The sequence below is a fragment of the Artemia franciscana genome, chromosome 13 (genome assembly GCF_032884065.1).
Source record: "Artemia franciscana chromosome 13, ASM3288406v1, whole genome shotgun sequence".
In the NCBI taxonomy this organism is placed as follows: domain Eukaryota; kingdom Metazoa; phylum Arthropoda; class Branchiopoda; order Anostraca; family Artemiidae; genus Artemia; species Artemia franciscana.
Window position 1 is genome coordinate 43743431 of NC_088875.1, and position 27093 is coordinate 43770523.

The 27093-nt window shown below is 35.9% G+C and overlaps 2 protein-coding genes across 5 annotated transcripts in view; both read left to right on the forward strand.

Annotated features, from left to right (window-relative positions):
• The first annotated feature begins 325 nt into the window (after positions 1 to 325).
• On the forward strand, positions 326 to 2194 carry LOC136034334 (exocyst complex component 3-like). The gene has a single exon (XM_065715467.1). It carries the CDS (start codon positions 326 to 328, stop codon positions 2192 to 2194), a length of 1869 nt encoding a protein of 622 aa, XP_065571539.1.
• Positions 2195 to 8068: 5874 nt separating this feature from the next.
• Positions 8069 to 27093, forward strand: part of LOC136034973 (apolipophorins-like) — a 309320-nt gene continuing 290295 nt past the window's right edge. For 2 of the 4 annotated variants that reach the window (XM_065716535.1, XM_065716534.1), the window contains exons 1-3: positions 8069 to 8180; positions 23387 to 23428; positions 24874 to 25073. In XM_065716535.1, coding sequence (XP_065572607.1) covers positions 8129 to 8180; positions 23387 to 23428; positions 24874 to 25073 — 294 coding nt within the window. In that variant the 5' untranslated portion in view covers positions 8069 to 8128. The remainder of the gene's footprint in view (positions 8181 to 23386; positions 23429 to 24873; positions 25074 to 27093) is intronic. The other 2 variants (XM_065716532.1, XM_065716533.1) reach the window with 1 other exon arrangement.

Sequence of the window (27093 nt, forward strand, 5' to 3'; positions counted from 1 at the left end):
GGGTGAAATAAATTTTTTTTTTCACCAGGCTGCTGGAGCTTGATGTCATTATACTTGTTCAAACTTCATTGACAACATCGGTTGACAAATTATGTCATTATTTTTTCTTGGTGCAAATTTTTCTAAGATCATTTCTTACCTTTTCTTATACAAAATTTAAAAACAGCAAAATAATTGGATAATTTCGGACTATAGATTTGGGTGTCCAAAGTTTTGTTTAGTAGAATAATAATAAAAATGACACACTTAAAATTATTTATCATTTGTTCTTCACTTAATAATTGCTATTTAGGGAATTAAATTCTCCTCAAATAGCGTTTAAAATATGGATTTCGAAGGAACTCAAATTTTTAAGGAGGTCCTTAGTAAAGAATCAGTAAATACTGCAATTGAAAAGACGAGGGAATGGATATTGGATGGGAAACTACTTTATGCCCATCAGTCACTTATGGACCTTGAAGACTTCCGAGATAGTCTTTTATTTGAGCTTCACAAACACACTAAAGCTCCTCAGGGTGACCAGCGACTTTTAACATCTTACTTCACCGATATATCTGCCTTGTCTAAGGAGTTGCTGAAGCAGATCAAGCTCATTTTGGTGCTTACGTTGAATGTGGTAAGAATAGAGCCAAAACTAGTCGTCACAGCATTGAGACTGGTGGAAAGAGAAGAAGAGATTGACAAGATGACCCTGTCCTGCCAGAATGAGACGGGGTTCCTACCCCCTGATAGACCTAAAATGTGGAAGTATGAAGCGATGAGTGCATTGCGATCTGCTGTTATAAATAGAGTTGAAGGAAACAGACCGGCTGAACGAGAGACGACCAAAATATGGCTAACTTTACATTTGGAAAGTATAAAAAGTTTGATGCTAGAAGATTTGAAAGTCATTAATCAGCTGTGTGTTCCTGTCTTTCCGCCTGATTGGAATGTTCGTCAGATTTTTCTAGATTTTTATCATGATGCCCTGAGAGACAATATAGAAGAGCTGGTCAGAAACGGTTTAGTAGACCATGAGTATCTCATCCTTCTGAATTGGGCTTGTAACACTTATACCAGTGCTAAATGGATGGATCAGATAGAGAATCTTGAAATAAGCCCATTGCTGGAGAAAGAACAGATTGAAAGTTTAATTTACATGTACACCGAGGAGCTAAAAGAGAAGATTAAGGGTCTTTTTCTGAAAACATTGAAAACAGTGAGTAAGGATTGGGAAGAGAATAAATCCCCAGAAATTGTGATTAATTATACCAGGACAGAGCTTGCACCCCTTATATTTAAAAATATTGAAGACCATTTGAGAGATGCCAAGATTGTTAGTCAAGACATCCTTCAAGAGGTTCTACTCCTAAGCCTGAAGCTTCTTCTTGAATTTGCAGACACTTTTAAAACTCTAGTTTACAATTATAAAAGCAAGCATTTTATGGACAGAAACAAGATTCCTCGATTTACAGAGTTCATGGTTGCTTTGGTTAACACCTGCTCAGAAGTCATTGAACTGACATCTAGGCTAAAACTGCGATTCTGGAGGATGAACAATGACACTTTTGATGAAGTATCAAAGTTATTTGCATCAGTATCTGACACTTATCAAAAGGTCTTAAGTGAGTTCTGTGACTATTTATTAGAAGAACCATTTCAAGATACAAAGATTTACTTTGATGGCATCATGACTAGAGAATGGTTAGCATCGACTGAGATAGTTGAAACTATCTGCGTTACTTTTAAAGACTATTTCAGCGATTATGTAATGCTCCAGCCCGATAATTTAAAATTTGTTGCCGAAAAGGCTCAACTAGGAGTTGCCAAACGCTACATCACTGCTCTACTTCAGCAAAAACTGTCACTTCGTACCACCGAAGAACGGAAACAAGTTGGCGGAAAAATTTGTGCAGAAAAGAAACAACTACTAATGCTATTCCGCCATATTTCTGAAAATATTGACGAATCTAAATTGAGTCCAATTGACGAATTAGCTGACGTCATTAGTGCAGATCATGTTGATTTTCTATCTTTGTCCCTTAGAACCCTGGCTCGGAAGTACAGGGATTTGACAAAAGATCACTTGATCTGCTTAATGTCTATTCGAGGTGACTTGGGAAATATAGATGTCCGCCAAAAAGCAAAAGAGGTCTTAGGAGATGCGGGACAACGGTACGGGAACAGTTTGACTCTTTCTCTCATTTCTACTTAGTAAAACAGTAAAAAACTTTAGCGTAAAGAGCGGGGCGTTGAGAAGGGAACAGCCCCTTTCATATATTTCTGTTCGTTTTAAATTTTAATGTCGCTCCTTACTTTCAGTTAAAAAAAGAGTTTTTTTATATTTAATTTCTGAACGTTTTTGAATTAATGCAAGTTTAATTTAGGCTCTCCGCACATAAATTATTGAAATGAAATTTGCATATTAATTCCTTTTTTGGCTAAATGACTTTTTCTTAGTTTTGATAAGACGATTTTGAGAAAAAAGGGGTGGGGGAGGAGGCCTGGTAGCCCTACAATTTTTTGGTTACTTGAAAAGGCAACTAGAAATTTTAAATTTTTAACGGACATTTTTGTTATTAAAAAATATACGTAACTTAAGAATTAACTTATGTAACGAACTTTTATATTCTTATGTTTTTATTATGTATATGAGGGGGTTTGTCGCCTCGTTAATACCTCACTCTTTACACTAAAGCTCAAATTTTGTCCCAACTCTTTAAGAATGACCCCTGAATCAGAAAAGCCGTAAAATAAATAGTTGAAATTACTAAAAATATTTTAGCGTAAAGAGCGAGGTATTTAGGAGGAGATGAACCCCTCATATGCGTAATAATCTCTGTTCGTTTTAAGTTTTAATGCTGCTCCTTACTTTCAGTTGAAAAAACTTTTTCATATTTATTTTTTCATTGTTTTTTTTTATAATAATGCTAGAAAATCCTGCGCCCCCTTCATTGAATTTCTCTTCCCCCATGACATATTCCTCCAAGGAAAGACATATTCAGACATATTCCTCCATGTTCCTCCCACAGAGCCCCCTCCCCTCAACCCCCCAAACCAAAATAATCCACCTGAAAAACGTCTGTACACTTCCCAATAAACATTACTGTTTGTAAACACTGGTCAAAGTTTGTAGCTTGCAGCCCCACCCCCGGGGACTGTGGGGGAGTAAGTCGCGCTATGTCATCGTTTAAGGCAGACCAAATACATGGAAGTCATTCTGTGTCTAAAGGCTTTTTTTAAGGATAGTTAGGCGTAATCTCTGCACTAAATGTTATTAGAAAGAATCATTATCATGAAGCATGAAGAGCGAAAATTGATTACAGGCTCTAAAAAAGGGTAAAAACAATAGAATAAAGACCATAAAAATAACTCCGATAAAGCAGTCTCTCTCTAAGTGTTCTAAAAAGCAAGAACTATCTTTATTATCTTGTTATCCACAGATTGAAAATTTTTGACTAAAAATAAAAGCGAGGAGTGGTCAGGGCAAAAAAGCCGTCTTTGAATAATTATAAAACATGTCTTGATCATCATATGCTTCCGTTTTAGTTTCAGAAAATTTTGATCTTTTTAGCAGCAGCCGAAAAAAAAAACGAAAAATTAACTTTTAAGTACTTTTGGAGATGATATTTTTTTGTTTAAGAAGTTAATTTTTTATGGTTTATTTTTAGAAACTAATCATACAATAACGTAAAATCATGTTCTCAATCACTGGGATGTTTTATATAAGGCTTTTATATAGTGCTCAAATCATTGTATATTTCATAATTTCTACCAAGTGGTGACTTTGTTATAGCATGACCAGTTAATTAAAAAGGCAACAAAAAAGCGGAAATGACAAGAACAAAAAAAGAAAGAAAATACCATTCTTCTCTAAAAAATACAAGCTCATGTATGAATGGGTTCTCAAACATGTTGAATTTCATAGCGTCGTTTTTATCAAATTGTTTAAATTTTTATCAAATTGTACGAATGAGCAAAAATATTGCTAGAGACCTTTCAAGGGTTATCTTTTGAAACTGACCCTTAACTCGAGTTAATAACCTGTCCCATGTTTTAAACTTTTCTTTCAGTGCAGTTAAAACAATCATTTTAGCTGATTCAACACGTTCAAGGTAATTAGCGATAAGTGAAGAGCAGCGATTTAATGCCACAATGAGAAAAGACTTGAAGCTTGAAACAAGTGCAAGCAGTGCAGTGCAAGTGCAAGTGCAGTAGCTCCTCTTCAGTAATAACCGAAAATCTAAATAGTTTTAGTAGCAACATATAAATCAAGTCAATCTAGTTTCAAAATGATTCCCAATATTTTATCTTTTTTTTAATCTATCATAAGTTTAGAGGTAGACCGGGGCCTATTAATTTTTTAAATAAACAAAATCATTTCATATTAGCTTCCGAAACAATTGTGCAATTTGATACATCCACTTCACTAAGATTTTATATTTTGCACTTAATTTAAGAAATTTTTCTCCAAATGATGAGCGGTAGGGGGTTAAATCTCCCTCAATTTTTATTTGTAGGACTTCTAATAAACAGCTTCAAAATTCGGACCAAAATATTAAATTTCAAGTTTTGGTTACCCCTCTCCCCGAAAAGATCTTTCTCAAATAACTGATATGTAAGTGTCCAATGGTGCAGAACTTTGAGCGTGGCAGGAAAAATAGTTTATAATTATTCTTTATTGACGGTACATTTTTGACGGTTGCATTTATAGGCTCAAATTCCTTCATTTTTTTTGGGGGGGGGAATAGGTCTACATAGGTCCAACGTTGACGTTTGCATAGGGAAGGGGTGCAAAATGCACACATTTGATTATCTATTTAATATTTTCAAGTGTCAGCCCTTTAAAAGGAAAAACAGCTAAAACTGAATCTCCTATGTCAATGCTCCCTAAAGTAATAAAATATGTAACCCCTAGGTCATAGCTATGGAATAACACATGTGATAAGACTTAAGTTGAACATTCGTATGTTATGTTTAGGTTTCTCGTCTATAAAAGCAACTCTAGAATTAAGCTTTATGATCTAAAAGCAATGGTAACACGGGCACACCGAACACTACTGTTAATGGACCTCTATATTAACAATTTTTGTTCTTTCGAGGATCTTTGTGGTTGTCCTGGGTACTAACTGTCCATAGAGCTGTATATTTACGGGTCTGAAGGCAAGGGGGTGCACAACTATTATTTCAGAATTCTCGGAAAATTAGAATTTTGGATTTTGTTTTCAGCGTGATTCTTAATTTAGAAAAATCAGCTATGTTTTCCCTGACCGAGAAAGTAAATTCTATGTTAATATATGTATAATAAGAGATTTAGGAATTTTGTTTTAAGCACTATTTTCGGTGATAAATTGTGCTATTTGTGTTTGAACTTCAAAACAAGTATCAAGTAGATTTTTGCACGGTTTTTGCAGCACGTGTCAATCTAGAGGTTCCTATATTTAGGAACCTCTATTATCGTATTATCGTATCTGGAGGTTCCTATAAATATTTAAGCTTGTAATTAATCAAATAAAAAAAAAATTTTAATTGAAAGTAAGGAGTGACATTAAAACTTATAACGAAAAGAAATTGCTCCGCTTATGAAAGGGTTTGTCCCCTCCCCAACGCCCCGCTCTTTACGCTAAAGTTTGATTCTGTCGCAACCCTACTTTTTAAAACAATAAAGAATTATATATTTAAAATCAGCATTAAAATTTGATTCTTTTGATGTCACTATTGGTATCAAAATTCCGTTTGTTGAGTTTTGGTTACTATTGAGCCGGGTCGCTCCTTAATACAGTTCGTTACCACGAACTGTTTGATAAATTCAAATATTTCACGTTAACAAAAAAAGGAGAAACAATATAGAAGAAACTTCCTCAACGCATAAAGGTGCAGAATTGAAAACAATTCTTACTTTGAATTTTGTTTTGAAATGACGCAGCTCTTTTTTGACACATGTGCTGTTTACGCAAATTTACACTCTTATCCATTTCCTATAAAGATGGAATCAAGATATGACCCTGAAATAGGATTTGTAAGACACTAGCTGTCAAATCCAGTTTGATAACCCCTCATGGAGGATATTGCAAAACTAGAATTCACGGATCACTCTCCCCTGCATAAGCCTGATTCCAAAAGAACAGCTAGAGTACCACCCCTTGTTTCACATCAAGTTCAGCTTGTGTCCAAATTCCTGTTTGGCAGATATAGTTTTGAAAATAAGAATTGAGAGACCCCCTTTGGTTATCAATAAAATCATATTCGGTATCTGGGTCGGTGCTCTTTGGGTTATTGCTAATTGTGGGACCCAAAGATATCAAAAATTGGGACAGAAGCTTGACAATACCGATAACACAGGAGATCCAATAAATTATTGGATTGAATCACAATCCCTGAATCACAAAGAATTAATTAAAATAAACAGCTCTTATGAAAGTACTAAAAAAAACTTTGCCATAAAGAGCGAGCCATTGACGAGGGGGTGAACCCCCTCGTATACGTAATAATTTCTGTCCGTTCTAAGTTTTAATGTTGCTCCTTGTTTTCAGTTGTAGAAACGTGTTTCTTTATTTAATTTCTGATCTTTCTTAAAAATAATGCTGAAAAATCCGTTGCCTTCTTCATGGAAAATTTCCTTCCCCCATGAAAAATTTCTCCATGGAAAGATCCTCCCCCGTAACCTTCTCCCCATGACCCACCCTCTTCCAGAAAATCCCCCTGGAAACGTTCTTATACTTCCCAATAATTAATACTATACGTAAACAATGAGCAAAGTTAACAACTTGCAGTCCTTCCCCCGGGGGCTCTGGGGGATTAAGTCATCCTCAAAGACATATTTATCAGATAATTCAACTATAATGAACAAAATGGCTATCTTAAAATTTTGATCAGGTGACTCTGGGAAAATAAGCGCTGGAGGGGAAAAGTTCCCTCCAATTTTTAGTCACTTAAAAAGGGCACTGAAACTTCTAATTTTCCGTTTGAATGAGCCTTCATACAGTGTTTTAGGACCACTGGGTTGATGCAGTCACTCCAGGAAAGAAAGGAAAAGAAAATAAACAGGCATCTATGATCTTTCTTCTGTTAAAAAAAAATTTCTCATTTTTCAGTTATTTAATCAGATAGGAGCTTGAAACCTCTTCAATAGGATTCTCTGTTAAGCTGAATGTGATGGTGTGATTTTCATTAAGATTCTATGACTTTTAGGGGGTGTTTCCTCCTTTTTTCGAAAATAATGCAAATGTTCTCAGGCTCGTTACTTTTTATAGGTAAGATTAAACTCGATGAATATTGTATTTTTAAAATCAGCATAAAAATCCAATTCTTTTGATATATCTATTTTTATCAAAATTCCGATTTTTAGAGTTTTGGTTACTATTGAGCCGGGTCGCTTCTTATTCACAGTTCGCTACCACGACTTGAGTTACTGATGCAGTTGAGCCATTAGGTACCAAGAATTCAATCTTCAAAATAATTGTCATATGGGTCAAATATGTTAACCCTAAGAAATATAGCTAAGTTGAATAATTCTGCCTATTTAGGCCGGATCGCCACGATGGTTAGAAAAATTTCCATGATTTTCTGCATTGTGTCACCTGCATTTTTATTGGCGCTGTGCATTTTTATGGCAAGGTCCCTATTGTCTTTTTACGTCAACTTCTTCCTGTGTTTTACTCTATTCAAATTCCATGTCCTTAAAAAATAATCGTAACTAAAGTCGCCTTTTTATCTACAGGTTTTTTTGGTAAGTACGAAAATCTTTCTAAGTTAAAATTTTCGACATCTTTGTTAATAAAATTTCTAAATTCATTACGTAAGAGTTATAGATACCGTCATTTCTTAATATCTTCTATTTTTTGAATTGAATCTTTAGCCTAAGGTAATGTTGAAAGTTTCCTTCGAGAAAATAGCTAGAAAGGCCTAGCAACAGGATCACAAAGACCCTTGTGATTGGATCTAGTTGATTTTATAACTGTTTCTAAGCCCCAAACGAGTTATTGGATTCCATAAATTTCCAAACCTCTAATTTCGAATCTGTTGACAGTTTCCAGAGATCCTGTTATCTGATCCTAGATATACCCAAGTGCATTGATGACACACAGCTTTAGGTTCTAGCAATTTCTAAGTTAGTTGAAATTCGGCCGGTGTCAGGATAGCTTAGAAGATGGAGAGACACGCCGCGTGTCTCCTTTTTCTTCTGCCAGGAATACTTGCAGGTATTCGGAAATAAATTTCCTTCTTCTTCTCATATAGACACATTTTGCATGTCAAAACTCTGTAGATAGTGTTATGAAAACTATGGATCTAATGAAGTACAGTTTTTCAGATTATATCAAATTTTCCTTTTTTTAAAGTGACACTTCCTATAATATGCTCGTGGAACTTTTACTTTCTAGGCCTCACTTGACACTCATTCTAACTCAAAGAATTTAGATTGCCTGATAGAGATGTACAGGTACTCAACAAATGCAAGATGTAAAGGATATTACAAATAGTTTTACTATGTGCTAGGATTTCTCTATATACATTATACTAGTTTTATTTTGTCTATTAAATAGTAAAAAAGGAAATAATATGAAAAAATAAATATAACAATAAGAGAACCTCCTTTGAAGATACAACTTTGGCCTGCTCCAGAACCATATGCCTACACTTCTCCAACCCCTATGTGGCAAGGGGTTTGGGCCAGGGTCGTAATTTGTTCCAAAATTGTGTATGGGAAATTAGCTGAAAAATAACTATATATAAGGCACAAAACCATGATGGAAAAAAAAATTCCTAATTAAGGAACTAAACCCTCACCATTCTGATTCAAAGTCTAACGTGCTAGTAACTGAACCGCCTGATAGAGATCTCTATCTGCCTGATAGAGATGTACAGGTACTCAACAAATGCAAGATGTAAAGGATATTACAAATAGTTTTACTATGTGCTAGGATTTCTCTATATACATTATACTAGTTTTATTTTGTCTATTAAATAGTAAAAAAGGAAATAATATGAAAAAATAAATATAACAATAAGAGAGCTTCCTTTGAAGATACAACTTTGGCCTGCTCCAGAACCATATGCCTACACTTCTCCAACCCCTATGTGGCAAGGGGTTTGGGCCAGGGTCGTAATTTGTTCCAAAATTGTGTATGGGAAATTAGCTGAAAAATAACCATATATAAGGCACAAAACCATGACGGAAAAAAAAATTCCTAATTAAGGAACTAAACCCTCACCATTCTGATTCAAAGTCTAACGTGCTAGTAAACAGCTGTTAATCGAATTCAATCTATTTATTTTTCTAAGACCACAACTGTGGAACTCGGAGCCTTTTTCTCAAAGACAATAGAGAGTAATGTCATCACCAAAAACATAGTTATTGGGCTTTATTTATCAAATACATTTGTAATTGGCTGTTTACATAAAGAGCATTGAGTCAATAAAAGTTTCTAATATAAACAGTGAGAACATTAAACTACATTTGGTGAAACTGAACTTCTGCGAACAGGCGGAGGGGAGGGAGTGAGTCAAGGAATATTCATTTGAAAATTCGAGATTCAATTATTTGTTATTCTATGAGTTTCTTCCTCGGAAGAATATTCAGTATTTAAAAATCATTTGCAAGCCTCAGCGTCGGCTGACCGTGTTAAAGAGTTCACAGGGAATTCTCGCAATGAACTAATGATATTTGATAAGGGGACTGGGAGGGTGAGTATGCGGGAGAGGCTCTTGTGAATCTCTAGCTAAGGATTTTGGACCATAATTATTATAATGGTACGGTTTTATAGTTCCAAGCTTTCCCACTTAAGAACTGGCACCAAAAGTGCCGTTTGTATTGTTATAATGCACTTACGGATGATAACACTGATAAAAAAAACGTAGATAGCTTTCAAATTTGAGCAATAGCTTTCAAATGAGCCATTAAACATCTCTGTAAGGAGTTCTGGTAGCCAACTAGCCCCAACTTTCCGCTTTAGACGTGGCATCAATAGTTTCATTTTTAGTGTCATTTGGCAATTGTAGATGGTTGAGTTCATAGGAAAACCGTAGATATGAGAAATAGCTTTTATGGTACCTAATAAACATATTTCTACAATGTTTTGGTAGCCCTCTAGCCCCAACCCTTAAGAAATAGCAAATAAAGTGCCATTTTTGTCCCATATTGCACTCGCAGATGGTTGAATTCATAGAAAGCACGTAAATGTGAGAAATAAATTTTGAATGAGCGAAAAATTAGAAAAAAGAGGTATTTATAACTTACGATTGGGTGGTCGGATCTGAATGAATTTGATATTGAGAAGGACCTCGGGACTCAGAGCTCTTATTTTAAATCCTGACTGGCATTATGCCTCCGATTTTCCTTTTAAATCAATCTATTGATTCTTAGAATTTTGCTAGAGCTCAAACCATATGTGCTCTTGGCTCGTCCGGCCTCGTCATAAGTGCCATATTAGCTCTTAGATCTTGTTCTTAACTTGAATGACGCCATGAGAGTCCCACATCATTATCAAGTTTCTTACATCTGGCAATATAATCTACGTTTACCCAGAAAATGAAATGTTTGCCAGAAAAATAAAACTAAAGATATAAAAACAATTGTTGTTTGAGGTGTCGTGTTGCTGCCAGAAAATGGAAAAAATTAATGAAGGCGTGGTTCTAATGTTAGCTTTGGTAAAAAAACACCGTGACCCACTTCTGCCGGTGCTAGGATAACTCCCCCAGGGAAAAATTGCTTCTGCAAAACTGACCCCCAAGGAAAACTTGTCTTATGGAGAATTCACCATTGGAAGACAACCCTAGAATCAAGGGAGCATCCAGGATTTTGTCTATTTTTATATAAGCTGTTTTTTTACGTTTTCACGAGAAGGCCGAGGATTTTGGGTGGGGGAGGGGTTCAAACCTCGTAGTTTTTTCTTGTATTGACTGTATAACTCCACTTCTGGTGCTTCATTGGGAGCTCTTGCTCAACGACAACTAAACCATTCTTTTTGGCCCCTGACAAGATTTGCAAGCGATTCCCCAGTGTGTGATTCATATTCGTCAATCGGGCCCATGGTGCTTACCCAGTCTGTAATGTTTTGTAATTTTGGGGAACCCTGATTTTAGGTTCGAATGATGAGAATGCTTAGGAATGCTTAGATACAAAATATGGCTCTGAAGCATGGGCGCTCCGCAAAGCGGATGAAAATTTACTAGATATTTTCCAGAGAAATTGCCTACGGATTTTTCTGGGTACCCGGTTGACTGACCGTATTTCAAAATGTAGGTTGTGCGAAAAATGTGGTTCAATCCCGTTTTCTACGGCTATGATGAAAGAAAGGTTGAGATGGCTAGGCTACCTTCTGCGGATGAAGGATGATAGATTGCCGAAGATTGTCCTTTTTAGCCAACAGTCTGGGGCTAAACGGAAAGCAGGTCTTCCTCATCTGGGATGGGAGGATGTCATAAATAAAGATTTAAAGGATATGGTTTTCTTATTCATTTAAATTGTCAAAGGTGTTTTCTATAGGGTGTTGGCTTGTGAGATGTTTCAAACAGGCTAAATTGGATACTTAGGTCTACTTTTGCAGTATTAGCAGAGTTTTTATCTAGTTTTCTTATTCATTTAAATTGTCAAAGGTGTTTTCTATAGGGTGTTGGCTTGTGAGATGTTTCAAACAGGCTAAATTGGCTACTTAGGTCTACTTTTGCAGTATTAGCAGAGTTTTTAACTAGTTTTCTTATTCATTTAAATTGTCAAAGGTGTTTTCTATAGGGTGTTGGCTTGTGAGATGTTTCAAACAGGCTAAATTGGATACTTAGGTCTACTTTTGCAGTATTAGCAGAGTTTTTAACTAGTTTTCTTATTCATTTAAATTGTCAAAGGTGTTTTTCTATAGGGTGTCGGCTCGTGAGATGCTTCAAACAGGCCAAATTGGCTACTTAGGTCTACTTTTGCAGTATTAGCTGAGTTTTTAACTAGTTTTCTTATTCATTTAAATTGTCAAAGGTGTTTTCTATAGGGTGTTGGCTTGTGAGATGTTTCAAACAGGCTAAATTGGATACTTAGGTCTACTTTTGCAGTATTAGCAGAGTTTTTAACTAGTTTTCTTATTCATTTAAATTGTCAAAGGTGTTTTTCTATAGGGTGTCGGCTTGTGAGATGCTTCAAACAGGCTAAATTGGCTACTTAGGTCTACTTTTGCAGTATTAGCAGAGTTTTTAACTAGTTTTCTTATTCATTTAAATTGTCAAAGGTGTTTTCTATAGGGTGTTGGCTTGTGAGATGAATAGTTGTGGGAAAAGTGGAAGTCATGGCCAATTGTAGAAAAAAGCCAAGACAGATTGTTGAATTAAGTGGGCAGCCCAGTCAAGGGTTAATTTTATCCGTTTGATTGCCGTTGTTACTGTCTGCCATTTATGCTACACCTTTCCGTGCATGTGTGTCCCTTCACAAATGCCAAACTAGAGTTGGCTCTGAAGCATGGGCGCTCCGCAAAGCGGATGAAAATTTACTAGATATTTTCCAGAGAAATTGCCTACGGATTTTTCTGGGTACCCGGTTGACTGACCGTATTTCAAAATGTAGGTTGTGCGAAAAATGTGGTTCAATCCCGTTTTCTACGGCTATGATGAAAGAAAGGTTGAGATGGCTAGGCTACCTTCTGCGGATGAAGGATGACAGATTGCCGAAGATTGTCCTTTTTAGCCAACAGTCTGGGGCTAAACGGAAAGCAGGTCTTCCTCATCTGGGATGGGAGGATGTCATAAATAAAGATTTAAAGGATATGGTTTTCTTATTCATTTAAATTGTCAAAGGTGTTTTCTATAGGGTGTTGGCTTGTGAGATGTTTCAAACAGGCTAAATTGGATACTTAGGTCTACTTTTGCAGTATTAGCAGAGTTTTTAACTAGTTTTCTTATTCATTTAAATTGTCAAAGGTGTTTTCTATAGGGTGTTGGCTTGTGAGATATTTCAAACAGGCTAAATTGGATACTTAGGTCTACTTTTGCAGTATTAGCAGAGTTTTTAACTAGTTTTCTTATTCATTTAAATTGTCAAAGGTGTTTTTCTATAGGGTGTCGGCTCGTGAGATGCTTCAAACAGGCCAAATTGGCTACTTAGGTCTACTTTTGCAGTATTAGCTGAGTTTTTAACTAGTTTTCTTATTCATTTAAATTGTCAAAGGTGTTTTCTATAGGGTGTTGGCTTGTGAGATGTTTCAAACAGGCTAAATTGGATACTTAGGTCTACTTTTGCAGTATTAGCAGAGTTTTTAACTAGTTTTCTTATTCATTTAAATTGTCAAAGGTGTTTTTCTATAGGGTGTCGGCTTGTGAGATGCTTCAAACAGGCTAAATTGGCTACTTAGGTCTACTTTTGCAGTATTAGCAGAGTTTTTAACTAGTTTTCTTATTCATTTAAATTGTCAAAGGTGTTTTCTATAGGGTGTTGGCTTGTGAGATGTTTCAAACAGGCTAAATTGGATACTTAGGTCTACTTTTGCAGTATTAGCAGAGTCTCTAATAATTTTTCTTCTTCATTTAAATTCTCAAAGGTGTTTTCTATAGGGTGTTGGCTTGTGAGATGTTTCAAACAGGCTAAATTGGCTACTTAGGTCTACTTTTGCAGTATCAGCAGAATTTCTAATAAGTTTTCTTATTCATTTAAATTATCAAAGGTGTTTTTTATAAGGTGTTGGCTTGTGAGATGTTTCAGACAGGCTAAATTGGCTACTTAGGTCTACTTTTGTAGTACCAGCAGAATTTCTAATTTCTGCACATACATTTCAAGTAAGAAAAATACTTATCTCTATAGTCAGAATTGCATCCTGAATCCAAAGTTATTGTGCATTTGCATCAGAAAGGAAATTAATATTCACCATATACAGACCTAGCCTATACCAATTCAGGGTATATATTTGCACGTTAGTGAGTATATGTGTATGTATGTGTATGTGTATGTATATGTGTATGTATGTGTGTATGTATATGTATGTATATGTATATGTATATATATATATATATATATATATATGTATATATGTAAGCCCTATAGATAGGTAGAGTAGCTCCATAGGAGGCTTAGGCCAAGTAGGACCTTGTCCCAGTGGGGCCCATAATAGAAACTGGGAAACCCTCCCCTGGGGGTCATAATTTCAGGTGGAGGAGGAAGAAGGCCCCTCAAATGTACACTCAGCAGGGCCAACTGCCGTGTTCACGCGTCAGATGAGTTACGAACCTTCTCCCAGTAATGGGTTAAATTGCATGGTGAAGCAGAACACCATCGTGGGAGGATCCTCTATAGGAGGACAACTGCGGCAGGGCGTAAGATCCATATTTATGGACAACGGCCTCTGTAAAGGGCTGCCTCGACCCTTTCGGGGTACCTGCAAGACTGGGAAACTTGTGGTCAATTTTTCCCACTTGAGGAGTGGCGCCCCTCGAGGAAATTATAGCCTAGTAAACAACACAGCACTCGTATGGGATTCTGATTATTGGATAATTTTCTGGGCTTGGTTTGTTTTGATGGGCGTTTTCGGGCTGAAAAACCTCTTCCTAGCTAATTTATCTACTATGGACTGCCTCCCCGTAGTAGCATAATATTTGTAGGCATGAATATATAATGAGTCGGAGGTAATAGGCTTGGGACTGTCTGTGCAGGATTTCGACTCTTGTTGATAGAAGAGCATCGCCAAGTGCTGAAAACCATGTTGTGACCAAGATGGGCCCAGGATTGCACAAAGCCTCCAACTTACTGGAGGTCCCAGGGACTTCTTGCTGTCCGGTTCTAAGCCGGCTTAAGCGCTTCGGTGTAGACTTGAGAAGATATGTTGGTCCCCATCCTGCACTGGTATCCGGGATCACTGCTTTTCTTGAGGCCAAAATAATTTCAAAGATTTAAAGAACATGAAAATTGGAACTTGGAATGTTACGACGTTAAAAAATGACTATCGCATCGACATTTTGACTGACGAATTCAGATGGTTTGAACTGGATTTATTAGGAGTTTCAGAAACTCATATCCCAGGGGTAGGAAGCATGAAATTAGGTGACATAGAATTTGTTTACTCAGGAAGGAAGGATGGGGTACATAGACAGGGAGTAGGGCTCATGATGAATAAGGAAGCTGCTAAGTCTTGTTTAGGCTGGGAAGGTATTAATAATAGAATACTAATTGCTCATTTTATGACTAGAAAGTTTAGGGTATCAGTTATAGTAGTATATGCCCCCATTGAACCAACTGATGGAGATACTAGTGACTCAGATGAATTTTACTTACAGTTACAGGAGCAAATAGACAGGGTACCAGGTAGAAATATGGTGTTTTTGCTAGGAGATTTTAATGCCCAGGTTGGTAGAAATAGGGATAGATGGTATCCTAGCCTAGGTAATTTTGGTGTAGGAAAAGAAAACAGTAATGGCTATAGGCTTTTGCAATTTTGTAGGTATAACAACCTAGTTATAACCAATACGGTGTTTGGTCACAAAATGGCCCATAAGTTGACATGGTATTCACGTGATGGTAAGACAGCAAACCTTATTGATTATGTTATTGTAAACAGAAGACTAGCAGGATCAATACAAGATACTAGGGTGTATAGGAGTGCCGTTATTGATGTTAAAAGTAAAGATCACCATCTAGTAGTGTCTAAGGTTAATTTAAAGCTGAAATTTCGGAAGAGTAACTCCCTCCCGGAAAGTTATGATGTTGGTAGACTTCAGGATGAAAATTTGAGAAAAAAAATTCCAGGAACAGTTGAGTACTAAACTTGAGGGTTTAAAATTTGACAATGTGGAAGATGGATGGAATAATTTCAGAAAAACAATTTGTGAAGTTGCTGATGGTGTCCTAGGGAAGAGTGCTAAGACAGCAACTAGGAATATTAGTGAAAAAGCTTTAGGTTTAATAGAGAGTAGAAGGGGTTTGTATAAGAATTATCTGAGCGATAGGTCGTATGAAAACAAAAGGAATGTAAAGAAAGTGGAGAAAGCATTAAAATATGAACTAAGGAGATGTGAAATGGAGGCGATGGATAAAATTGCTGAGGATCTGGAAGATGCGGCTAGACGGCATAATAGTAAAATATTATACTGGCATGTTAATAAATTGAAAGGGAGTAGCCGATCCGGACTAGTCCCAGTTAAAGATAGAAATGGGGTCACAATTAGTGATTAGGAAAAAGTTAAAGAAAGATGGGTGGAACAGTTTGAGAATGTGCTAAACCGAGATACAGTTGCAGGAAAAGATATAGATGAAAATGAAAAAGTTTGTGATACCTTGGATGTGAAGGAAGATTTGTTTAGTGAGGAAGAATTAGCGACAGTACTAGAAGGATTAAAAAATAATAAGGCCCCAGGTGCTGATAGTATGATTAATGAGTTCCTTAAATATGGTGGCTCTGAGGTTAGGAATAAGCTACTGAAGATTATGAACATGATTTTTGAAAAAGGGGAAGTACCCAATGATTTTAGGAAAACCTTAATTAAACCACTGTATAAGAAAGGTGACAAGAGTGAATGTCGGAATTATCGAGGCATTAGTCTGGTCTCTGTAGGTAGCAAATTACTGAGTAATATGATACTTTTTAGACTGAGACATGCTGTAGACAAAGTTTTAAGGGAAGAACAATGCGGTTTTAGAAAAGGTAGAGGATGTGTCGACCATGTTTTCACTCTTAGGTTAATAATTGAGAAGTCCCTTCGTTGTCAAACACCTTTGGTCCTTAGTTTTATCGATTATGAGCAAGCTTTCGATTCTGTTGATAGAACAGCGTTAACAAAGGTCTTATCGTTATATGGTATACCAGAAAAATACATTAAAGTGATTTGCGCTATGTACGAGAATAATACTGCTGCGGTTAAGGTAGGAAATGAGGTTAGCAACTGGTTTTGTATTAAATCAGGAGTTAAGCAGGGTTGTGTTCTATCCCCCTTTATATGGATCATTTTGATGGACTTCGTCTTAAGGAGCACAGGAAAGGCAATTGGAGACCATGGAATCAAATGGGGAGGAAGAACGCTCCTGGACTTAGATTATGCTGATGATTTAAGCATATTAGATGAAAGTGTGAGCAAAATGAATGAATTTTTAGAGGTTTTACGAGTTCAGGGTGCTAAAATAGGCTTGAAAATTAATGTTAAGAAGACTAAGTCACTAAGGTTAGGAATAAGTGAAGATGAACAGGTGACCTTAGGTAACGAAAAGATTGATCAGGTTGGGAGCTTCAGTTACCTTGGTAGTATTATTAGTAAAGATGGTGGGAGCAGTGAAGATGTTAAAAGTAGAATAGCTAAAGCTCAGGGTGTTTTTTTCACAGTTAAAAAAAGTTTGGAAGAATAGAAAGATAAGCCTACAAACCAAGATTAGAATATTGGAAGCTACAGTGATGACAGTGGTCAAATATGGCTCTGAAGCATGGACACTCCGAAAAGCAGATGAAAATTTACTAGATGTTTTCCAGAGAAATTGCCTACGGATTGTTCTGGGTACCCGGCTGACTGACCGTATTTCAAACAGTAGGTTGTACGAAAAGTGTGGTTCAATCCCGCTTTCTAGGGCTATAATGAAAGAAAGGTTGAGATGGCTAGGCCACGTTCTACGGATGAAGGATGACAGATTACCGAAGATTGTCCTTTTTGGCCAACCGTCTGGGGCTACACGGAAAGCAGGTCGTCCTTGTCTGGGTTGGGAGGATGTCATAAATAAGGATTTAAAGGAAATGGGAACTTCCTGGGAGGGTGTAAAGAGGGAGGCTTTAAATAGATTAGGTTGGAGGAGGAGCGTGCGTAGCTGTGTTGGCCTCAGGCGGCTTGGTGCTGCAGTGAGTTATTAGTAGTAGTAGTAGTAGTAGATGGTTGAATTCATAGAAAGCACGTAAATGTGAGAAATAAATTTTGAATGAGCCATTGAGCATCTTTCTGTGATTTTCTGGTAAGCCCCTAGCCCAGGATAAAAAATATAAAAATCCGGCCTTGAATAAAAAATAATCGGGAGACAGATCAATACTACCCATGCTAAGAAGTGATTTTCCTTGTTGTTCAAGGATGCGGGCTGTAATTTCCCTTTCTAGTGGTTTTTTACTATGCTGATTCCAATTGTACACTTCTATTTTTTTTATCTGAAGCCATTTTTGAGGGGTTTCAGTCTTTATTTCGGAATTTTGAAAAAAAATAGTTGTCTCAAAATTTCGATCGCATATAATTTGGAAAAGAGGGTGTAGGAGGAGCTAGTTGCTCTTCGATCACTTCGAACTCTTGGAAAGGGACTATAACTTTCAATTTTGAATGAAATAAGCAGCTTCCTTCAAAGTTTGTACGACTGTCACTTCCACAGTAACCTTATATGCCCCTGAGGTAAAGCTTACAACCCTTCCCCGCGGGCGTTAAGGATTGTGTCATCCCCAAAGGCGTTATAATATGATCTTTGGACTATTTTGAACAAAACAACTGTCTCAAAAGTTAGATCAGATGCATTTGGGGAAAAGAGGGCTCAAGGGGGAGTGGGAATTATTTGCCCTACGATCACTTTCGACTCTTTAAAAGAGATATAGAAATTCTAATTTCCAATAAACTTTGACTCCTCCAAAGTTCATACGGCCACCTTTTCAATAAAAAACTGTATGCCCCCGTAGCATACCTTGAAAACCTTTCCCCTGGGCTCTGGGGGTTTATGTTGACCCTAAAATCAGTGTTATATAATCTTTGGACTATTTTCAACAAAATGACTATCTCAAATTTTCGATCAGAGTATTTGGAGAAAGTTAGGGGGCTGTCGTCCTCTGATCACTTTTTACTCTTAAAGTGAGGAACTATAACTTTAAATTTACAATCAAGGGATCCTTCCATTCCCTTAAACTTTATATGCCCCTGGGGAACAACTTACAACCCTTGACCCCGAGCTCTGGGGGCATTTGTCATCCCAGACGTATTGTTATAAAACACATTGACTATTTTGAACAAAATGGCAGGCTTAAAATATCAATCGGATCTGCTTAGAGCAAACTAGGGGGTGCTATTTACCTTCGATCACTTTTGACTCTTAAAACGAAACTAGAACTTTCAATTTTTAATCAAACAAGCCCCTTCTGATATGTATATGGCCGATCCTTTTACGAAAATCTTAAAGGCCCCAGCGATGCATGGGTGCCAGCAGAAAATTTTCCAGGGTAGCAAAATACCAAAATAACAGTGGTGGTTGGGTGACAGGGAATATATTTCAGGAAATTCTGTTCGTTGGAGTAAGTTTATTTTAAATAATCTTAAGAAACATTCACCAATAAAAACAGCAATTAAATTGTATGCAAAATGAAACCAAATACAGTAAATTTTAAACGACACGGATTTCTCGTAAAGAAATAAATTTATTTAATCAATAATGTATTTAATTATTATGCATTTTTAAAAGGAAATCAAATACAAAATTTCAGAAAGATTTATTGCTTCCGTAGATTACAACACGTGTAGACTTGTCTTGTGTGTGGCCGAGGCTTGAGACAGGCATGGTCCTTGCATCCCCCTTTTTCAAAAAAAGATGGTGAGTGGACTGCATGAGCTCCCTTACCCTACAAGGCTATACAGGCTGAAACTCCCAACTCTGGTTTATAGAAGAAGACCGGGTGATGCCATTCTGGTTCATAAACTTATTAATTCAAAGGCAGTTCCTGGTCTTCTTCCTCTGTCGTCTCAGGATTCTTGTACAAGGGGACATAACTTGAAGTTATCCAGGCATTTCTCCTCAAAGCGGCAACGCGCCCATTTTCTTACCAACCGTGTTGCCAACCTCTGGAACAAATTACTGCCAGATACCGTTGCTGCCCAAACCACAGACAGCTTTAAGAACCATCTTGACAACGAATGGTCAAAACAAGAATGGAAGTGTAACTGGGAAGCACTCGAATCAGCAACATCAAACCACTAGTCAAGTGTACGTATTCAACTATGTGTCATGTGTTATCAGCTCTGGAGTTCCTACAAGGAAAAACCCTTATATTGCTCCAAGCTGCAATTTAAGGTAATTTAAGGTGTTGTAGACTATTGTATTGTGTTGTAGACTTGTCATGTAGACTATGCAATTTCCTACGTCTTAGAATAGTTCGCAGAATAAGTAGAGATGCTCAAAAATCATCCTGCCTACGTAAATACTACGTTTTGATTTTACAATGGCCATGTAAAACGTACCTCTTTCATAACAGGACAATTCTCCCCCTTGAACTTAAATCCCTTATACATTCAGACACTAGAAAAATAGAATGGCAAAAGAAACACAAAATTTTAACTTGCTATCCAACTGTTATATTTAAACTTAAATTTAAATTTAAGTTTAAATTTTGTTTCTCTTTCTTTTAATTGTCCTATTCGTTAAATAAAATGAACAGGTTCAAAAAAAATTTTGGTCCTAAGAGAATCATATCAAATATTTAGTGGTTAAAAAACTGGAAGTATAACTGTGGTGGAGGCATATTCAATTGGAAATCAAAATTTCTTGTGCCATTCCTAAGGGTCAAAAATAATTGGAAGATAGCCAGCCCTCTCTTCGCACCTTTTTATCTCAAATTCATCAGATTAAAATTATAAAATAGCCATTTTGTTCAGAATATTCAAAAATACAAATAACTAACTTGGGAGGGGGGTCGAAAATGTCCCCCAGTCCCCGGAACAAAGGCTGTTAGTTATGCAAGTTGCACATCGTTACTTTGATACTTGGATTTACTGATTTGCTGGGTAGCTTTGATTTATAGGACAGGGGCTGTAAGTTATGGAAGTCGCTTTCTTTACTTTGATACTTTGTTAATTTTTGATACTTTGATTAAAGTAAAAAATAAGTTTTTGTAGCTGAAATTAAGGAGCAACATTAAAGTCAATATCGAACAGAAACCGTTCCGTATAGGAAGGGTTGCCCCCCCTTCAATACCGTGCTCTTATGCTTAGGCTCTTAATGCTTTCTAAACAGCTTTCTATTCTAATTAAATGACCCCTGTTTTTCAGTAGCCGTTCATAAAAAAAAGTTGGGACAAACAGTCAAACTTTAGCGTAAATAACAAGGTATTGAGGAGGGGAAATCCATCATATATGGCATAATTTCGTTTGTTTATGTTGCTTCTTAATTAATGCTTCTTTTTACTTTCAGCTAAGAAAACTTGTTATTTCATTTAATTTCTGATCGTTATTCAAGCCAGTAATTCTGGCTCACCCTCCATGAAACATACCCCCCTCGAGGAAAACTTCTCCGTCAAAATTATCATCCAACGTAAAGTACACCCCCTATCCGTAAAATTTCCCCACTGTAATTTATTTCCCCCGTAAAATCCAGATACATTTATCCTCGTTGAAAATATCCCCACTGTAAAATATTTTACTTGCGATTCTGCCTGAAAAATTCTTAGTATGCTTTCATTTTGAAAAATACTAATTTCTAATTTGTTTCTCTATAAGTCTGGAAATACTCCTTTCCATAGAAATTATTTCCCAAAAATCAAACACGAGGAAACTAGCCTTCGGATAATTCTCTTGGAACATCTCTACCTGCAAAATTGAGGTGGTAAAAAAAAATGTAAGACAACTAAAAGGAATTTCGTATATGAATTCTATAAAATCCACGTAGTGTAAAATTTTCCCTGGGAACTTTGCTCCCAAAAATCTCCCTCCCTGAAGAAACTTCTCCCTATGGAAATCCAGCCCAAGTTAAAAATCCCTCCCTATGAAAAATATCTGTATATTTCCCAATATACAATACTTAAACAATGGGTGGATTTCATAACTTACAGGCCCCTCTCCTTAGACTGGAAAAGACATTTTATCCCTAAAGACGTAATTATTTGATCTTGCTGAATTTTATGTATCTGGAATCAAACAGTTCGTGGTAACGAACTGTAGTAAGGAGCAACCCGGCTCAATAGTACCCAAAACTCTAAAAAACGGATTTGATATCAATAGTTATATCAAAAGAATCGCATCTTGATGCTGATTTTAAATATATAAGTTTCATCAAGTTTAGTCTTCCCCATCAAAAGTTACGAGCCTGAGAAAATTTGCCCTATTTTAGAAAATAGGGGGAAATACCCCCTAAAATTCATAGAATCTTAACGAAAATCACATCATCAGATTCAGCATATCAGAGAACCCTTCTGTATAAGTTCCAAGCTCCTATCTGCAAAAACGTGGAATTTTGCGTTTTTTGCCAAAAGAGAAAAAAAAATCACGGATGCGTTTATTTGTTGTTTTTTTTCCAGGGGTGATCGTATCGACCCAGTGGTCCTAGAATTTTGTGATAGGGCTTATTCGAACGGAAATTAAAAGTTCCAATGCCCTTTTTCGGTGACCAAAAAAATTGGAGGGCACCTAGGCCTCCTCCTACGCTCATTTTTTCCCAAAGTCGTCGGATAAAAATTCTGAGATAGCCATTTTATTCAGCATAGTCGAAAAATCTTATAACTATGTCTTTGGGGACGACTTACTCCCCCAGTCCCCGTGGGAGTGGCTGCAAATTACAAACTTTGACCAGTGTTTGCATATATTAATGGTTATTGGGAAGTGTCCAGACGTTTTTAGGGGGATTTTTTGGTTGGGAGGAGGGATTGAGAAGAGGGGGTTATATAGGGGAAACTTTCCATGGAGGAATTTGCCATGGGGGAAGAAGATTTCCATGAAGGGGGCGCAGCATTTTCTGCATTATTTAAAAAAATGAAAAAATAAATATGAAAAATTTTTTCAACTGAAAGTAAGGAGTAGCATTAAAACTTAAAAAGAACAGAAAATATTGCGCATATAAGGGGTTGACCTCCTCCTAATACCTCACTCTTTACACTAAAGTATTTTTAGTAATTTCAACTATTTATTCTATGGCCTTTGTGATTCAGGGGACAAATTTTAAGCTTTAGTGTAAAGAGCGAGGTATTGACGAGTGAGCGAACCCTCGTAATAAAAACATATGAATATAGAAGTTTCTTACGTAAGCTAATTCGTAAGGTACGTATATCTTTTACTAATGAAAACTGTTCGTAAAAAAAAAAAAATTCTAGTTGCCAGTAAGTACCCAAAAAATTGGAGGGCAACTAGGCCTTCTCCCCCCTCCTTTTTTCTCAAAATCATTCTATCAAAACTATGGGAAAGCCATTTAGCCAAATAAATGAATATGCAAATTTCGCTTTAATTCTTCATCTGCGGAGAGCCGAAATCAAAACATGGATTAACTAAAAAACGTTCAGATATTAAATTAAAAAAAATTTTTAACTGAAAATAAGGAGCGACATTAAAACTTAAAACAAATAGAAATTGCCCCGTTTATGAAAGGGGCTGTTCCCTCTTCAACACCCCGCTCTTTACGCTAAATTTTTTACTGTTTTAAAAAGTAGAGCTGAGAGAAAGATTCAGAGGGCAAAAAATGTTTTTATGTCCTTTATGTACTGGCGATTACCTTAGAAAAATATTAATAACTTTTTTCTGATTGCAGGCCCCCTTCCTCGGTCAACATGTGCATCAGAATGCTTGCTACGTAAGTTGTTTTATTTTATGTATGCTTTCTGTCAATTTCTTAGAGATATTTTTTATTTTACAAATTATTCTGTTCTTGTTCCTCTTTTCTCGTTCTTCTTATGAAATCATTTTGATCTTGTGAGTGTTCATTTTATTATCTTACCGTTGTTGGCAGTTAAATATTATTACAAAGGACAATTCTGAGAATCTATTGTAGAGGGGGAAGGAGGTTTCTTGGAATAGCCTGTTTTAAAATGTACAAGCAATGGCCTTAAGCGTTTACGATTACCTCACCAATTATGATAACCCTCAGAACAAAATTCTGTTTCAAGAAATAAACTGTGTGGTTTTAATCGACACTTTTTATGCTAAATCGGAATGAGTGGCCAGAAATTTCCATCAATAAAAATATTTGATACTATTTTTATTTTTAATATCTTTAGCGTTTTAAGCAGGAATTATAAATGCCAAAGCAAATCTGATACTGATTTTCAGTTTAGTATTCAAAGCTACGTTGAAACGCTTCCCTAGACAATATCGGTAATGACGGAATTTGAAAAAAAAATAAAACATTGTTCAATAACCACGGGTGATTGCAGAATTTTAGTTAAGTATTCTGATTCAGTATGAAAAGTTTCCTGACTGGCAGGAAGATAGATTATCAAAACTGAAACAGAATTTCCATCGTAATAAGCTTGTGTTAATATCAATAGAAATGTTTGAAACAAAGAACAGTCTTTCTTTGTTTTGTGTCCCAATGTATAAATTTTTAAGTTGTAACTTCTTTGGGCTTTATTTAATTGGTTAAATGCAGTGGCTTTAGAATCAAGATGCTCAACTCTAAATTAAAAACCTGCAAAAATATTTTAAGTACCAATGATTGTAAAAATGAAATCTGATTATTAGAATTGTTAAGTGGAAATTTAAAGTAACATGATAATCCTAAAAATTAAGGAAAGATCAGGAGCTTATTTTCTAATGAGAAGTACCTTTTTGTGCAGTTGTTTAGTTTTGATAGTAACGCGTGCCAAATTTAATAAAAAGTATTTTAGGTGAAAAGTCAGTAAAAAAAATAACAGGGCCACAAACCAATTATTGGGTTGCATCTTCCTTTCCACTGTTTATTTGTTTTTGGGACTCAACAGTTTGCTAGTGTTCAGAAATCTGCCGTCAACAAGCTTTATCTAATTTAAATTATTAGATTTTCTTATTTGTTTGCATGGTTCAACGTCGCAACACTGACAAAAATCTGGTCATGCCCTCTAATCTCATAGTTTTGAAATAGCAAAAAGAAACCACTTAGACAATTGTGTTTTTTAGGCGTGATTAGACTTAAGCTAAAATTATTTTTAAGATATCATTGGTATTTTAAAGCTTTATCCCACAGTTAAGAATCCCAACTTGTTCAAAGTTATTCAAGTTAAAATATTAAAACCAAACTCAATTAATCACGATTTTTTACAGCTATGAATCCTAAGTTCTCCTATGAAGTTGAAAAGGCATATGTGTACAATTTTCAGACAACAACTGAGACGGCTATAACTGGCACCAGCAAAGATGTCGCAATCGTCACTCTCAGCGGTGTCGCAACTGTTAATGTTCTGAACCCGTGCGACTTTAGCTTGCAGATAAGCAAAACTAAAGTGAGAGCATCTAATGAAAAGGTAAGATAAAATGCATTCTAAAAACTAATTACATTGCAGTTACTACCAATCCCTCAACTTTCTTTGCAACAAACGAGATTTATGATATAAGTGCCAGTATCACCAAATTGGCTAATACAGGTGACAACTCTTTAAACTGATTGTATAGCGGTTAATACCAATACTGGACAATACCAGACACTTTGGTTTTAGTTGGGGACTGACGAATACAGACTATATGGACCGATAGGCAGACAGTGACAGATAAGTATGTAAAAATGAAGAAGCATTGATGTTACAAGACAATGCAGACCAATAACAGAGAAGACAACGATGCATGTAACAAAATTTAGACTGTAAGACTAGATAAGTAAGTTTGAAAAACACTTCAATATCCAAGACGCCATAAAAGACTAGCACATTAGAATCTATTTTCTAATGTGCTATTTTCTAATTTAGAATCTAAATATATAGAATATATTTCTCACATGCTAAAATAAAAAAAAAGCACAAAAGTGAAAAATGCATGCAAGGAGTCTAAAATTAATTTAAAATTTTTCATGTTAACTAAGGACAATTTCCACTGAAAATCACTTCAAATATTCCTTATTTTAAAGGCAAAGAGGGCTTAAGAAAATACAGACGAAACCAATCATTTAAAATTTGACAATGTCTACATTCACAAGCGCTTCATTGCTGAGTTCAGGCAGGATTCAAGATTCAGAATTCAAGATTTTTATTTAAACTTCTGTACAACACACACAATATAAAAAAAGGGTCAAGCCGGAAACACAAGGTCGATTGACAAAGACCCGGTATAACAATATAGCACACATATTTGACAAAAAAGAGAAATTAAAAAAATTGCATAGATAGATAATAGATAAGTGTATTTCAAAAGCCTAAGGGCCATATACACACAACAATATAAATAAATAACACAAGCAAGAACATTAAACAACAGTACAAATTACAAGCACGCACAGAAAACAGAATACAGCGCGACAATATCTAAACTAACGACAAAATAAGTTAATCATAAAAACGTTTCTTCTTACTAAGGATTAACGGACTTTTCCCCTTTATTAATAGTATTTTCACTCTTAACAACCTATTCTAAAAATATTGCCAAGGACCCCCACGCTTAATTGGTCGTCCCATAAATCTTCCGCTTTCCCGATTGAAAGAGAGAGAAAAAATAAAATGAATATAAATAAATCCATGACTCACCACTAGATGGGAACCCACCCACAAAAGAAAGTGACACTCGGCAAAGAGAAACTCCAAAAACAAAGCAAAACAGTGTGCAAGCGAGGTTGACCGATGACCGGCAACTTATTCATCCTAATAAATCACCTAATAAATGGAGAACATTTTAAGAGGATTTAAAATCGAAAATAAATACAAACGAACCGATAAAAAAGAAGACCTGGATCTAGGAATTGAATATGAAATTAGACCAATGAAACGTGTAAAAACGAAATATGGAAAAAAAAACTCGTTATCATTTTTGATTTTAAAGGTGAAATGAATATTTATTTGTACGTAACCGTCTTGATTCTAAAGCAGCTGATCTTGAAAAGAAATTTAAAGAATTAGGTAAAGGTATGAGTTTACAGGTTATAGAAACAACTGGTAGAGATAATAACAATTATTGAATGCTATGACTATGATGCTATGACCCTACGATCAGATAATATGGCGAGAACCATGATCTTTCAGTGGTTAATTTCAGAGGCTGCATTTTCCATTTATTACGGGTTTCATAAACATGGTCAGATTGCACAGGGAAAAAATTTCTCGTACGAAAGTACGAAGGCAGTTCCGAGTGGTCATATTTTACTTTAAATAAAAAAAGAATGAAGAGTGAATAATTCTGAGACAGGCAAAATATTAGTTAATAAATATATAGTTTCAGTTTTAGATTTATTTGGATAGGACGAAGGCGACGGTAAATATCTTTGCAAAATTCAAAGATCCCAGTTTAAAGAGTCTGTTTCAGTTTCACATGATATTTGAATGTTGTTAAAATAGATCAGAG

Excerpts from the sequence above, each read along its gene's own strand:
- LOC136034334 (XM_065715467.1), top strand. The coding sequence starts at position 326 with ATGGATTTCGAAGGAACTCAAATTTTTAAGGAGGTCCTTAGTAAAGAA.